This window comes from Struthio camelus, chromosome W, assembly GCF_040807025.1.
Source record: "Struthio camelus isolate bStrCam1 chromosome W, bStrCam1.hap1, whole genome shotgun sequence".
NCBI lineage: Eukaryota > Metazoa > Chordata > Aves > Struthioniformes > Struthionidae > Struthio > Struthio camelus.
The window spans coordinates 19,065,044-19,080,998 of NC_090981.1; the positions used below are offsets into that span (position 1 = coordinate 19,065,044).

The 15,955-nt window shown below is 39.1% G+C and overlaps 1 protein-coding gene across 1 annotated transcript in view; it reads left to right on the forward strand.

Moving 5' to 3' along the window:
• Positions 1–15,955, forward strand: part of LOC138064174 (fibrillin-2-like) — a 181,843-nt gene that overhangs the window by 135,038 nt on the left and 30,850 nt on the right. The window contains exons 36-44 of the mRNA XM_068925661.1: positions 263–385; positions 5,006–5,167; positions 6,256–6,324; positions 6,956–7,081; positions 8,313–8,438; positions 9,104–9,256; positions 13,951–14,019; positions 14,546–14,671; positions 15,566–15,691. Coding sequence (XP_068781762.1) covers positions 263–385; positions 5,006–5,167; positions 6,256–6,324; positions 6,956–7,081; positions 8,313–8,438; positions 9,104–9,256; positions 13,951–14,019; positions 14,546–14,671; positions 15,566–15,691 — 1,080 coding nt within the window. The remainder of the gene's footprint in view (positions 1–262; positions 386–5,005; positions 5,168–6,255; positions 6,325–6,955; positions 7,082–8,312; positions 8,439–9,103; positions 9,257–13,950; positions 14,020–14,545; positions 14,672–15,565; positions 15,692–15,955) is intronic.

Consider the following 15,955-nt stretch of genomic DNA (forward strand, 5'->3'; position numbering starts at 1 on the left):
TTTCTCCACTAAACAAGCAAGGTTTATAATTGCATGGTTTGGAATAAAGTAAAGAAAGGAATAAAAATAACGATTGCTTAGATATGCAGCTGTATAAAAGTCATTCCTAAACGGTTGATAAATTGTTAGTGGTTCTTTCCTTCAATTTCAGCTAGAAATAACTTGCATTTGAAATGTTCTTGCACATTTTGTTTTAAAAAGTAAAACGATTCCTATTTTCTGTCCCGTGAACAAATTTACAAATGTAGCCTTCCTCTTCTAGATATCGATGAATGTGCTGATCCCATTAACTGCGTTAATGGGCTCTGTGTAAATACTCCTGGGAGGTATGAATGTAATTGCCCTCCAGATTTCCAACTAAATCCCACTGGAGTGGGTTGTGTGGGTAAGTGAAAGCTACCTGAAGTATTACGATAGACATTGCATGAAGAAACCTGTGGGATGGATACTAGATGTATTAGACATGAATAATTTGGCCTCTTTTCAAAGCCGAGGGGACTGTATTGATGCAAATGAGGATAACAGGATTCAAGAATTATATTTCCACACGCTGCATATGCTGTTGTATAGTCTTCTAGAGATGGGTTTAGTTATTTTAACTGCTTAATGATGTTTATAGTTTCTTTAAAATTCATCTTTTTTTTTTTATTTGCCCAAAAACGTATTATTTGTGTTACTGGTTCTGTTCTCCTGAGAGTCAACAATTCTCATTTTAATAATTGAATTATTAAATCCTAGATTGCCGTGGGATTGATTTATGCTTTTTTGGAGGTAGATGGTCCAGTGTTTGGTTCACTGTTTAGCTTAAATCTAAACTTGAATTAAAACTGCTTATGGCAGCTGTTTGGCTGGGAGCAAGCTGCGAAAGATGCATTTCGCTGTAGTTTATGTAATTCCCTCTGGCTTACGCAGGCTTAAAGTGAATTTTCTTTACTTTTTTTTCCCTTGCCGCATGAGATAGAAGGATTGTCATGTGATTACAGTATATAGTAGCAGTCAGTCTGTCTTGGGGGAGGGAGGGTAGAGAAGAGGGGCTATGACTCAGCTGTAACGCTTTGTGTGTGTGACCCTTTGTGTGTGACTTTTTACTTGGAAAACAGCCTTTTTATTTTATTGTCTTAGAAGACTTAGACTCTTCTAAGTTTGTACTTAGATCTTCATCCATTTTCTAAATGTGTACTATATTAATATAGCGTGATGGCAAATAAATACATTCTAAACAAAGCATTTGAGAAAAAAAATTCCTTCAGAACAGATTTTACTGTCCATCTTTTCTGTATTTCTCTGTTTTCTGTCTATGTATGTTCTCTGTTGCTTTTGTGGCTGCTAGCAGCAGGTCCCTTTGAGACTTTCAGATGTCCACAGTCTTGACCAATTTATTCTAAAATTTTAAGCTGAAATTTTTAAAGATGAAGAGAAGTTATGTCATCTGTTCCTGTTGAACTGGAAATCTGTGTTTCTATCTCCCATAGAGTCTTCCGAAAATGCCTGCCTCAGTAACTTTCTCCTACAGTTGCAGTCTCACTTAAGCATTTAGCTTTGCCTCAACTGAAGACTCAGTTGAAGCAGTGAAATCCTGTCTCTTGGGCTCCTCCGCTTCTGCAGCATGTAACTACTCAGATCCTGTTTTTTTTTTTTTTTTCCTGTCACCAGATGCTGTGTCAGCTCAGTCCTGCAAGCCCTGAACCATGACCAAGGTTTTAAGTTAGCTTGAAAGAAGCTTATGAGAATGCATTTCCCTACTGCTAGCTGACTTCTGTGTTGCTAAATAATGAGGGTTCGAGTTGGAACTCTACTTTGGGACCAGCTGTCCTAAAGCCGTTTTGGGCAGGGTCCCAGGTTTCCTCAAGGAAGCACTCCACAGGTGGAGGGAAACCCCCTCAAGGGTAAATCTAGCAACTGTAGAATCCCAAACGACAGAGCGAGCTCCCTGTCCAAAGAAAAAATGTTAGTAAGAAAGAGTCAAACTAATAAGAGCAGTATTTGACCTTTAATAAGAAGGTCAAAACTTCTTTGACCTTTCTGCATTTCTCTCCAGAGGAAACGCTACAAAGGCTCTGTCTCCTCTACAAAAAGACTGTTTTGCTTTTTCCGTGTGTAAGAAACATTTTCAGTTCCTCAGTGTAGGGCATGACTGGATGTACAGAATAAAGAAGCTCCCGAGACTCACCCTGCCGAAGAAACACTGCTTCTCCTTTGTTTCAGACGACTGCAGAACTGGAATCATCTGTCAGTCCGCTGGAGGAGCTGCAAGCCTATTAAGGAAATTTTTCCTCTCTCTGCAGCCTGATTCTATAATGAAATACAAAACACACCCAATGAACATTCTTCTTTTTTCTTAACAAGGGCACGCAAAGCCTCTGCTTCCTATGAAATATCATCGGAGCGATACAGCCGAGTGTGTACCTCGACTCCAAGCAAAGCAAATTTGCACGAAAGCTAAGAAAACTCATACCACCAAGGGTTCCTCCCACGCTCTGTATCGTTACTGTAGATGTACTTTTAGAGCTGGCTAGGGTGATGCTGTGTAAATGTAATGTTAGTGGAACTCGTTTCTACGCCCGTGAACACAGGGGGAACATGGTAAAACCTTACGCAATTTTCCCTGTAAGCCTGTAGTCACTTGGAAGGGAAAACACAGAGGCTAGTAGACCTCACTAAGAGAAAGGAAAGTTTCTTGCTTCTGGAATGCACAAGTTGTACTGAAAAAACGTTCCAGAAACAACTTCTCAGAGGACAGCAGCTTCTGGTTCTCTTCAATAGCACTGTCTCTTGCATGCTTGAGCAAACAAGGAGGAGGAATTTAAATTCCAGTTCCTCTCAGAGGTAACAGAAATATTATCCTTGGCAAAGAAGGAACGTGGTGCCTTGTCAAGACAGTTCATGTGAAGAGTAAACTGAAACCTAAAACCTGTTACAGACTCAGTATCAATATTCTGCTAGAGAATTTCGTGCTCTGCCTTCTTTCCAGTGACTATCATCTCCTATTGTTTTTAATGGGCCTGAGGTCTTAGGCTGAAGCCGTCTTCCGAAATGGTCATTGTTTTTCACTTTTCTCAAGGAGAATGAAGCCAAATCTCTTGCTGGCCTCTCTTAAAAAGGCAGATGTCTTGCGCTATCGCAAATGGAGAGGAGCATGCAGCTCCTCTGAGAGCAAGAGGGAGGCGGGTGTTTGCAGAATAACCACGTTTGGGTTGTTTCAGCTGAAGTCCACAATGAGAACAACAGGGCGTGCCCTTTAAGGAAAGGCAGTTTGTGTTACCTTCTTGTAACACCGTATTATTTTTCAGCCTTAACAAATTGTAAAACTTATATTTATTACCAGTAACCTTTCTAAAGAAAAAAGAAAGAGAGAAAATAGTCTGCAAGTCTAGTATACGCTGGTCAGTGATCTCAGGCAAATAAGTATTTGCGCCTTTGCCGCTCAATTCTTAATCGAGTGTTTTAGCTCAGCTCAGTAAGCATTTATGTTGAGATATTGGAATTTGTTGTAGAATATGTGGAGCACAGAATGTCAGGAACATACTACTATTTTGTAATCTCTACTACAGAGCTAATACGCTCTTACAACCGTGCACCCAAACTTGTCGATTGTGCTTAAATTTGAATATATTTAAATTACTTGGGAATTTAGAAGATCTCCTGTTGATTGATTGATGCAGTGTTCAGAACAAAAATTCAGTCCAAAAATTTATTTGAAGTTGTGTTTTTATGCCATACGTGCGTAACTAACCAAGCTGAAGCGGTGGACCTCGAGAACAACCAATTCTTAGTAATCCAGAGTTTTCTCTAAGCTTTTTTTTAATAGAGCTGTCCCAAACCTCAACTTATTTTAAAAGGTCATGTTATATCAAAACCTTTGTAAAGCCCTGACGATTTCAGAAGTATGAAATACCCACTTTTATCATACTCCGTTCATCTCATTCCTTGTAAAATTCTAAGGCTGCAGTGTCTGGTCCTTGCTGCAGGCCGTAAGTTAAAAATGTGGTATTTCTTAGTAAAATATGCATTTGGGAAATCATTCAAGAATTCATTTATAAGTTTCCTAGTGATACCATTAACGGAAATAATTTTGAAGCAAACGTGCAGAAAGATACTTAGGCCTTTAGACAATGAGTGTATCAAATTTTTCTAGAGTGAGTTTCTCCTCTTCTGCAGAGGCATCCTTCAATAGCAAGTTATTTCATAGGCAGGCATGCTCTTTAAAATTACAAAGTTAATGTTGAGGAAATTAGCGTTTCTCTTATTTGAGTGGAATATTATTATAATGATTGACCTCTTATCTTCTCCTTCTTGTATTTATAACTCACGGCTAGTTGTTTTCCATTTATAAAGAATGAAGGGATAATCTGTGCAGCAGAAAAGAAAAATTCCTAGCTTTACTTCTCTTAGTAAATTCCCTGCTCGTTTTACCAAGGCCAGCAGTTGTCTGAATGACTAAGTTACAGTTTGAGTGAACTACCAAATTTTCCTCAAAACTACTGCACATTTAGATCATTTAGATCATTTGTTTCAATACTCCTAATTTTTGGAGAATGTCTTTGAATGTGGAAGGACTCTTCCAGTTACTTGATAGATGAGGCTTCATTCTATAATTCTATAGAAAAATGTTTTTAAAATCCCCAAGGAAGTCATAGCCTAGTCACAAACAGGATGCGGAGAGGAACTACCAACAGAAAACTACAGCAAGGTTTCTGGTATTTTCTGGATTAGAAGATTGGGAAGAGTAAATGTGCTACATTAGATTATGGTGTGACTCCTTCAACCATTTTAAACTGTCCTCTAGCTACTGAGGAGACTGAGGCTACCGCTTCAACATCAGTGCTCTCTCTCAACATCAGTAACCGTCAGTGTGCGTGAGCATTTTCAGCTTGCCAATGACTTTAGAAGAATGACATAATCTTGGTTTCCTGCTTGGAGGTGTGGAACTTGAAAATGAATGCTTGAGGTTCCTTTGTCCAGACTGTTGGGTACAGCTGTGTAATCCTGTGTGTTTTATACGTAGATAATCGTGTTGGCAATTGCTACCTGAAGTATGGCCCACGAGGGGATGGCAGCCTGTCTTGCAATACAGAAATTGGAGTTGGAGTCAGTCGTTCCTCATGCTGCTGCTCTTTGGGAAAGGCGTGGGGAAACCCCTGTGAGACTTGTCCCCCTGTAAACAGCAGTAAGGAAATGTTCTTCTTCCTTTTTTTCCTCCCTTATATAGAAAATACTAACAAGAAATGAAAAAGTATTTGAAATCTTTTACTATATTACTATAAATTGATCATTAAAGAGCCTGATGAATTACTTGACAAGGTTGTGTTCTAGCACAGTTGTTAGAGGGGGATGCAGAGGGTGTGGACTCTGGTCTTCTGTGACTGACTTGGGAGCCTATTCTCACGATTGAAATCACTGGGAACTTTAGTGACGCTGACCAGGCGCATGCACTGTGGGTAACTTGGGCATATCATTGCACTTTGCTTGACTTTATTTTTCTGCCCTGGGGGAGGGGGGAAGGGAAGGAAGGATATTTGCTGCTGGTTTTTTTTTTTTTTTTTTTTTTTAAAGTGCTGATGTGCCTTAGGAGTCTGAGTAGATAGAGTACATGCATCTGTTGGGAATTTTTATTTGTCATTTTCTCTACCATGTTGGTAGTGGAATAAATTAATAGTGCTTAGAACTCGACTCGTGCCTTTAATCTAGAGAACTGCAGTAGTTCACAAAGGAGAGTAGTTAACACATTTGGGTAACTATTTCTCTATCACTCTTAAGCACTTTCAGTAGTGTTCCCCAGTGAGACTTACCAGCTCTATAGATATTTGAAGTTCTTTGAATGAATAATGCAACAGAATTGTTAAGCATGTTATGTTTAATAATGTCATAATAGCATGAACTCCAATTTTAGCACTCATATATTGCAGAAAAAAATTTTATATTAAAAAGCTAATCAAAACCCAAAGTGAAGGATATATAAATGCCTTTATACGGGCACAGTATGAAGAAAGCAGCATTGTCCTTCCCTATGGGAATATCCCTGGTTAAGGTATTCTTTTAAGGAGGGCTCTCAATCTTACCTTTATTTCTGCAGAGGCTAATGCACTTGCTCTATGCACTGTGAATAGGCTAATGAGGGTAGAAAGCCAATGAGCGTACAGAAAAAGAAGCATTAAAAACACAAATGGAATTTTAATTTCTGAAAGTGTGTTTCTGTTATTGGCATTTTATTCTTCACATGACTAATAGTCTCTCTTTTGTTACGTTTTACTTCAGCGGAATATAATACTCTTTGTCCAGGAGGGGAAGGATTCAGACCAAATCCCATCACTATTATTTTAGAAGGTGAGTTCATCCTAAATGACTAAGATGGTTGACAATAAACAAAGTGCTGTCTTTGGAAAAGTCTGCACGGAAAGTAAATTATGAGGAAGTTGTTACATTTACTGCAAAGCAAAACCCCTGTATTAATGTGAATTAAACAACATGATGAAAAGGAGTATTGTAGAAGAACCTTGAGAAAGTCCAGCAATATTTCAGTAGGAAAATAAGCCGTTGCATAGCTTTTCTGTGCCTCCTTGCTTGAATTGGCCTTTGAAATTGGCCCCTGAAGAATAAGTCATTTATGAAAATTACAGCTTATCAGTGGAAGGTTTCAGTTTCAGGAAATATTCATTGGACAAAGAAACTCTGGTTCCAATGAGCATGCAGGAATGAGAAATTAGATGCCAAATTCCTGTAAACAATAATGGAAGTTGAACTCCGTGTGTTCATCGAGCTGAAATGTGCTCCAGAAAAGCTAGCTGAATGCTATAGAATGAACATCTCATCCATGTTTTCATGAACTGCAGTTCAGAGGCAGAAAAATGTATGTGACAGTTGGAAGATACTAGTTGGTAAGATTTCAGGGGAGTGCTTAAAGTCTCTTGTTTCTCTTCATCCTGGAATGCAAATGTGGCTTTTTCTCTGTTTTCAGACATTGATGAATGTCAGGAGTTGCCAGGTCTCTGCCAAGGTGGAAATTGCATCAATACTTTTGGCAGCTTCCAGTGTGAATGTCCAAAAGGCTACTACCTCAGTGAAGAGACAAGAATCTGTGAAGGTTGAATGCCTTAAAACTTTCTTCTCTAACACAGTGCAGTTATTCTGGAAGAACTGCCCTTTTTAGCCTTAAATCCATACAGTGGATATGTGGTTCTCTCTCTCTTACCTAAATCTCTAAAATCATTGATTTTTAGCATTCGTGCTATGATTTAGATAAACCTTGGAATGTTACATTTGAACATACTAATATTTATTTATAGATACTAAATCTCAGGTAGGTATGTTCAGTAAGATAAGGTGGTATTCATGATTTCTGCGTTCTCATTTCAACACCTACCATCGCTTGCTAGTTTCAGGCTTCTGCTATTGTAAGTGAGAGAAGCTGTCTTCTCCATGGCAGTTCAGAGTAGCAGCTTAATTTACACAGTGTGAAGTAAACAGTTAGATGTTAATACTGCATGTAAGTTCTCTTTGCTTTCTCTTTGAGATTTGTCATGAATGTTAGGCCCAAAAAACAGAACCAGCAAATAAGCTAAAGGAGCTTTCGTGATTTTTCTTATTTTAGAATGCCATAAGTCAGCTTCCCATTCTTAGTTAATGTGGGGAGAAAGACATTTGTCTTCTTTCAAAACAGAGCATATGAATTCTGAGACTTTGCTAAGCTTTGCTGAAGAAAATGGGCAAAACTGGGTTTACAGGTAAATTGTTTATAAATGGGAGGGGGAGGGAGGCTCACTTGCCTAGTAACTGGAAAAAGAAGGACCAGGGCTAGAGCAGCAAGGTTATGTAGTTACTGAGCTTCCATATTTCTAAGTAGCGTATTTAAAACATACACATCTCACTTCCCATACGGGAAGCGGAAGTGAATTTTAAAAGGAGTTTTAAAAGGAAAAACAGTCATGTTCTCAGTGGAGCAGAGAACACATTAACAAAACTGAAAAGTGACAGTGACATTCCTGTGGAAAGAGTTCCCTACTGAGACATTTGGGCTCCCATCTTCTCTGAAGCTGGCAGGGCACAGATGCTCCAGTTTCACTGGTACCTTCAGCAACTTTAATTAGGGTGTTTTCTTGCACAGACTGGACTTGATTGGGGCTAATACCACTCATCAGCAGCTATTACAATAGCTACTTAACTCAAATCTGAGCTGTAAATTTGAAGCTATCCTTTAAATGAAACATTTTTGTTATCTTGAGGTAGTTTAATGTATGTATACTTCTCAGAAGTATTTACTAGGGCTTGATCCTCTTGTCATTTTGTTAACTCTAGTGCTTTTGCTTGGTCTATAGATATTGACGAGTGTGTTGCGCATCCTGGTGTCTGTGGTCCTGGGACCTGCTACAATACCTTGGGGAACTACACCTGCATTTGTCCGCCTGAATACATGCAGGTGAACGGTGGACATAACTGCATGGGTATGCAAAATGCCATATTTACTAGATACGTCTGCTTTGGAGATAGACTTTGGGTAGGCTGCTTTGGAGCCAAACTCCGTGCTTACGTTTCCTTTTTTGGCAAGGCTGTTTCCAAAGTCTTTAAAGTGAGTTGTCAGAACACTGGACTTCGCAGCATTGGACCTGCAGCCGTTCACATTCTTGATAAGTTGAAGTTCTTGTGTTGCGTTTTCCTACCTTTAACTCCCAGAGAGCTGTGCCACATAGTCGGGAAGGAGATCCCATTGGCTGACGTGCAGTGTTTAGTGCTCTTGCTCTGTAACAGAACTCAGAAATAGTTTTTCAGTTTCACCGACCATGGCCAAACGCTACAGTTTGCTGGACAGTTTGATCTAGTGAGCATGCACGTTTTGTCTCTGGTTCTTTGGGAATTTTTTTTTTTCCCCATCTGTGTCTTTGAATGAAGTACGAAAATACATAAATTTCAGACAAATATTTTAGGTAGGTCTAATACAAAGAGAGTAGGTGACTTCAATTGTTACATTATTTTTAAATGCATCCACGCACATGCTCAGGTTGCATTCAGCAGCAGAGTTAATGAACCAGTGTCTAGGTCAGCAGAGGGTTAATATTTACTTAGGTTAGCGTGCTGGTGGTTTTGTAAGTCATTCTTACCTCACATCTAGACATGAGAAAGAGCTTTTGCTACAGAAGCTATAATGGAACCTCCTGTGAGAATGAACTGCCCTTCAATGTGACCAAGAGGATGTGCTGCTGCACGTACAACGTTGGCAAAGCCTGGAACAAACCTTGTGAACCATGTCCGACTCCAGGAACAGGTAAAACCTACCGCAACCAACCCACTTTGTTACTTTCTTTGCTCATCTACTCCTTTGACACGTTAGCTGAAGTTGAAATTTCAGCCCCAGAACAATGCCTTTATTGTTGTCCCAGAGCAGAGTGACAGTACCCTATTGTCTGTCACTGGCTGGATTAATCCGGCTTGCTGTGCTATGTTCTGCTATTGTAGTGCTACGAATAGGTGTTTCTTCTAGTTAAAGAAATAGTCACTCCGTACTGAGCGGAAAGATACAGCTTCACCAGTGGCATGATTTTATAAAATCATTCTAGAAATGAGTGTGCTATAGTTGTTTGGGTCTTTCCTTTTAATAAATTCTGAGGCTTTCAGAGGCATATATGGACATAAAGTTACTTTCCGATATATAGATTTATGTTTGAAAAAAAAAACAAAAAAAAACCTACTTTTGTGTAAGTAGGAGCCACCAGGCTGGTAATAGTGGGCCATAAGCAAGTCTTCTGAAGAGGTGGCTGCAAAACTCCCACCTCTAAAGTTGGAGGTTTTTGGAAAAGCGGTCACCAGGTGGATAGTACTCGGGTTGAAGAGTCAGACTGACAGGAGATGCTTGCTGGCTGGTGTGTCTAACAGGGTAATTAATTTAGGAAAGTGTAATTTAGTAAGTACATAGCTGGGGATACCTTTCTAATGTCAGAGCAAACTAATTCTGTCAGAGCAAAAGATTATGTGTCATTACTGAGCGCGCTGCCTCTCTAGATCTTCACTCATGCCCCACATCTGACTGTGATCCGCTCAGTTGCTTTTGCGTTTCCTCTGGTGAAGATGGTGAACTTGGAAAAGCTCAGTAAGCAGAGAAGTGTAAAGGGAAGTAAGACTTCCCTTTTGTAAGGGAATACAAAAGCCAGTCCTTTATCACTTAGTCTTTGTGGAGTGTCTTGCCTGGAATGAAACACCCTGGAAAGAGTCAATAAACTCAACTCAGGGAAGATCACCAACTTTGAAACCCACCCGTATTTCTCTCACATTTGTAAAATAGCAAAGCTGTCCAAATGAAATAACTGTTTAGTGCAAATATGTTTTACTGTGCAACTGAGTGTGCCCTAAGCTAAGCGCGGGTAAACCCATAGCTCTGGTGCTGCATCATTGGTGGCGCTAGCCTAACTAGCGTGTTCCTTTCATTCCACCTGGTTTAGCCTGGTGACATAAGGGAAAATGGCAGATAATTTAGGAAACATTGTCCCCCACAAGTAATTAGGAAGAGGAAAATGGGACTGAAAAGGAAAATGTCCTTTTCCTTTTCTTTCCTTAAGCAGGAGTAGGGAAAATGAAGGAATGTTGCTGGCAGTCAGGAATGGAAGATGAAAATAAGCTTGAAGGAGGAAATACATGATTGCTATCACAGAGAGCTCATAAAATCTTTTCTCGCAGTCATTTAACTCTGTGCCATAAAATTGTCATCATGATGACAACGCAATGAGGAAACTATAGCAATGTAATAGCAGAGATTTGCGCGATTAATGTTCTTGGGTGGAATTCTCCTTTAAAGTTGGTAATACTGAAGTTCTCAGAAACTTGTGCAGCTTTTAAAAGTTTGTGAGAACAATTCCACTTGGGCAATCTGCAAGCAGTTACAGGGTTAAAATATTTCCCAACGGGTTTTGCCTTGTTAGCGCTTCTCTTTTAAAGGCCTTTACTGTATTTGGAAACATCGCTGAACCTCTTTCCCTATGAAAAGAGACTGTGCGAGGGATCAAACACAGATTCCAAGTGTAAATGGCTGAATAGCTGCAGTTATGTGGTATAATGGGTATGCTCTGAAATCTGGACGGGGGCTGCACATCACAGACAGGGGTTACGATACACTGACCTTAACCAGCTTGCCAGAGTGAGCCCCACAGCTCATTAAAAGCATTATTCTGCTCTGATGAGAAGTATATTGTTCCTCTATACTAACTTCACATGCCAGGGCATTTGCATTTTTTCTTTGTTAAGAGTGCTCTCTCTTCTTTTTATACATTTATGTTTAACAATTAAACACTGTGTGACTTCCGTAAAGATTATATCATTTGGTTTTACGCATTAGACAGATCATATTCATTATCAGATATGCCTTAAATACTCAGAAATAATAATTCTTGATTTTTTTCCCCACCCTAAGGAGTAGAAAAAGCCACTTTGCAGCTAAGAAGGGACCAGATATTTGTAGAACTCCTTCATGGTTTGATCATTTTGGGAGTGCTTGAACTTTCAGGGAGGTTTTTTTTTTTTTTTTTTTCCCCTGTTACAGGACCTGTTATACGATCCTGTTATGTGATCGTTTTGTGCTATAAAAATGATACAGTGATAAGTGCACGGTATTTGGAAATTTTTTTTAAAGTCATGGTTGCAAAGTCAGGCTTTCAGAAAGCAAATCTCTGAAGTGTTTGCATATAATTAGTTTGGCACTGTGTATAAGTGCATTATGATATTGTTATCTAATTATTTTTCTTTACGGTACAACTGAAAGAAAATGAAAGAACTCCATTAAATGGAATGCATGGACTATGTAGGTAGCCATGATATAGAAATAGAAACAGGTCAAAAGAAGGCCTGGACCCTTCAGACCTTATTCTCCGTCCTCCCAAACTTGACCTTAGGCGTAATTACAGGAGCAGATTGTCATCAACCATGGAGATAGGGGAGGGAACATGAGGCCCTCTTTTTGCCTAGTATCTGGTTTTTGTGGGTATTTACTGACAGTAGGAAATGTCATGATTCTGCCTGTAGAAAATAAGTTAGAAAGGAAAACCTCAGATTCTCCAGTGTTACACATTCTGGCATAAAAGAGCAGAAAGTTGCTGGATGATAAAACACTGTAGCAGGGACCTCTAAGACTCAGTATCCTGTAACAGAGGACTAACATCAGTGGGCAGAGACTGGCTTGCCTTACGGTCATTAGGCAGTGGAACAGAGAAAAGAAAATGTTGAGGTTCAGCTGTCTTGGATCCTGTTCTGCTTCAATAGAAAATAACAGTGAATTTTTGAACGTGAGAAAAAGAGATGAGATCAAAAATCTCATTCTGAGCAATGATCCATCCACATTTGCTGAAATCTTAATAAATAAGAACATTTGGTCTCAGAGAGACAAGAATTACTCAAGTTAGAACCCCAGTGGTTAAGCTGCACAAAATTACAAGCTACTGAAGAGCCGCTCTGAAAACGTAAAGCATCAAGAAACACTAACTATAGCCAGCAGCAAAAGGAACTATCACCGCTCTAGATTAAGATCCCTACTTGCAGGAAGACGGAAGGGACTCCTTCCTTTTTTCCTGGTGCTAGAAGAGATCCCAAATAATTTGGGCTGCATTTCAAGTTTAGAGGTGAGGGAAAGGTCGAGTCCATCCATTTCATCCCACTGGATAGCAGCTATCTATATAGAATATAGGCTTCCTGTAGGCTCTTTATCAGCACAGACAGTGGAACAAGCGCTCACTCTGGAAGTCTCCAGACACTGCACTTCCCTCAAGAACCCTTTTGGACTGTAACTCAGTGGGATGTTTCTGTAAGTTTTATCTGTATTCTTTAGATGGAGATTTTACCTTGGCTTAGTGCCCTGCAGGTGTAAGTATCTGCCACATACCTTGGAATTTTTCATTAATAACAGTATGGAAATTTGATATTGGAAGGTACTTACTGTTTTTCTGGAGGTTTTGAATGCTAATGTGATTTTTTAAAATGCTGAACAGCAGCTGGGTGTTTAGTGTTAGCAAGCACATATTCAAACCACCCATTCAGACGGGTGGTGCCTACCCAACTGGAATTATTTTGCCCCCTCAAGCAAGTGGATTTTCAGTACGCAATGCTATCAAAAGTCGTATTTTTGCAAATTCAGCATAGTGAAAAATAATTATAATTGTGTTATTTTCCAGATTTCTGCCTGGATCAGAATGTCTTAGTGTATTGTAAATGTATTTTACTTTTCTTGCAAGCACTGTTCTGCCAGTAAAATCTCATGCTGACACAGATGATTTGTAAGAAACATTTTAGCAATTTAGTTTAGTTAGTAGTTATTCGTTTCTCACAACCTGCAATAATTAACGGAGTCCGTAATAGCTACAAAAAGGTACCTGTGCACAGGTAGTTGATTTTTTTCTCCCTATGCTGCAAAGCCATTCAACAGAAATTGTACACCTTTTCTGGAAAAGAGAAAATAAGATGAGGATACTAAAACAGAATGTTCTTTTGAAGGCAGCTTGTTTAAAGCAGAGCTTCCCCTCTGCTCCCCACGTCAGAGGAACTAAGCTGCAGTACTCTTTGCAGAAAAGAACGGAGATGGTATTGTCAAAGAAGGCTAGGTACGGGTCAGTTACATTTACTTCTCCGTTCTGAAACTGCCAGTACAGATTCTCTCTGTAGATGCCTAGAAAGCAGTAATAAACATTAAAGGGGAAGTTATAGGGTCCTATTTAAAACAAAAACTTAAGTTCTGCCTTTTCAAGCAGAACATTTGCTCTCGTGCCAAAGTCTGTAGAGACTTGAGAAAGGAGAAGTATGAATTAGTGTTCCAATTTGCATTCGCTTATTGGCAATCTGAATTTTCAAAACAATTTGTACAAGAGGCAATGGCTTATCTCTTCTGAGTAGTTTTGACTTGTATCGGCTTTTGAAAAGCTGAGGAATCTTGCAAGTAATTCTTGAGAGATCATTAAAGATGCATTTTTCCCTGTTTTGCTCCAGCGGAATTCAAGAACATATGTGGGAATATTCCAGGCTTTACTTTCGACATTCATACTGGAAAGGCTGTTGGTAAGTTGAACTAAATATGTTCACCAAAAAAGTGTTGTGCTGCAGTATGCTGATACTAAAGTGATTATTCCATAAAATAAAATTCAAATTTCATTGCAGAGATGAGATGATGACAAATATTGTAAGAACGAAGTTAATGTAGTTTGTTAAGAACGTCTCTGATTTCTGTTTTTCGATTTCTGTATTTTGTTACGAACTTTTGCCTCCCCCTCCATTCCGGTTCAGGGGGTTGAGTTTTAACTGACAACATAAAGGGTTCTGTCTTCAACAACTGTGCGGAAGTTATCTGCATGTTTGACACAGTTCTGTATCTCGTCTCACATATAGTATCGCTTTGTTTTGATCGCTTCCTGAGCTTCATATTTTCTCTCATAATGGGCGTAGGTTTAGTTTTTTATCCTACAAGTAATTGAAGTAGGCTAAATAGAACTTCTCCAGCTCAGTTTTAAGCACTGTGAAATTGAGAATCCGTCCAGTACAAAAAGCCATGAAACGTTGTATTTTGACTAGCTCATCGCACTTTCAGATATCGACGAATGTAAGGAAATCCCAGGAATCTGTGCAAATGGTGTTTGCATCAATCAGATTGGCAGCTTCCGCTGTGAATGCCCCACTGGATTCAGCTACAATGACCTGCTCTTGGTCTGTGAAGGTGATTCGAAGTGACGTTATTTTCTGTTGAGTTTCCCATAAGCACGTTCATCTTAAAGGAAACAGGGACATTTAACTCGCATGTTTTTCAGACTCTTAAGATACAGGCTGTGGGCTTTCTTGTAAGTGCTCAAGTCTATAAATGAGTTTAGGATGCATTTATCTTTAATATGTATACACATGCACTTAGATTTTTTTATAGTTTTTGCATTGTTATCGCTTCTGCTTTCAGGTAACCTTAAATAGAACCTTTTTTTTTTCTTTTTTTTTTCTTTTTCATTTTATGCTCCAAATTTACTTTGGGGAGGAAATTTAATTCTTAGGAACAGATTTTCTTGATTTTTGCCTCTTGTGGCGTCTTCTGTGATTTTATAGGTAAAGAATTACCAGATATTCATAGATGGGCTGTGTTTCTCTTTTGATACTATAGGGGCATTGGAATTAGACTGATACAGCTTTCTGTTTACGCCCTAATCTTGCGTTTGTTTCAAGCTAGCAGTGAAATTCTGCCTGCTCTGAAACTAATCGGAGTTTTGTCACTGTTATTTGAAGGTCCTGTGCTGACGTTTGTGCCCTAGAATGCTAAAAAATTATGCCACTTACTATTGTAGTTCAAACATTATTTTATTTAAAATATATAAAGGCACAGGGGACCAGAATTTATTTTTTATTTTTAATTAATTTATTTAGGCAGACCTTTAAAGTTTCTTGGCCGCTTCAATGCATAGAAGGTTGGATTCACAGGCTTTGATTTCCTCCTTCACCTTCCCTTTCCTTTTGTTGAGGGCAGCCTACAAAGATTAGTCCTGCACGGGACTGAAAATCCAGTCTAAATTCTAGGCAGAAATAACAGTCTTTTGGTTTCTGATTCCTGCGTTGACTCTTGACGTTTCAGATATTGACGAGTGCAGTAATGGAGATAACCTCTGTCAGAGAAATGCAGACTGTATCAACAGTCCTGGTAGTTACCGCTGTGAATGTGCTGCTGGTTTCAAACTTTCACCCAATGGTGCCTGTGTTGGTAAGAAATCAGTTGATTTTTCTAGTCTGTTTGAACTGGTTTGTACATAAGCAACAGCACACGCTTCATTCTCTTAAAATGCAAAAGAATCATTTATTTTCCGTTACTTTGCCTATTTTGCCATGTGTTTTATGTTTTATAGCCGTGTTTCTCTGTTCATGGGAAGAAAAGACAGGGTAAAATTTTTAAAGAATGTTCTTGAGGTATCAACCAAATATTAACAGTAGTTTTGACCTCGAGGTGTGTAGGCAAGTTCCTATAAAA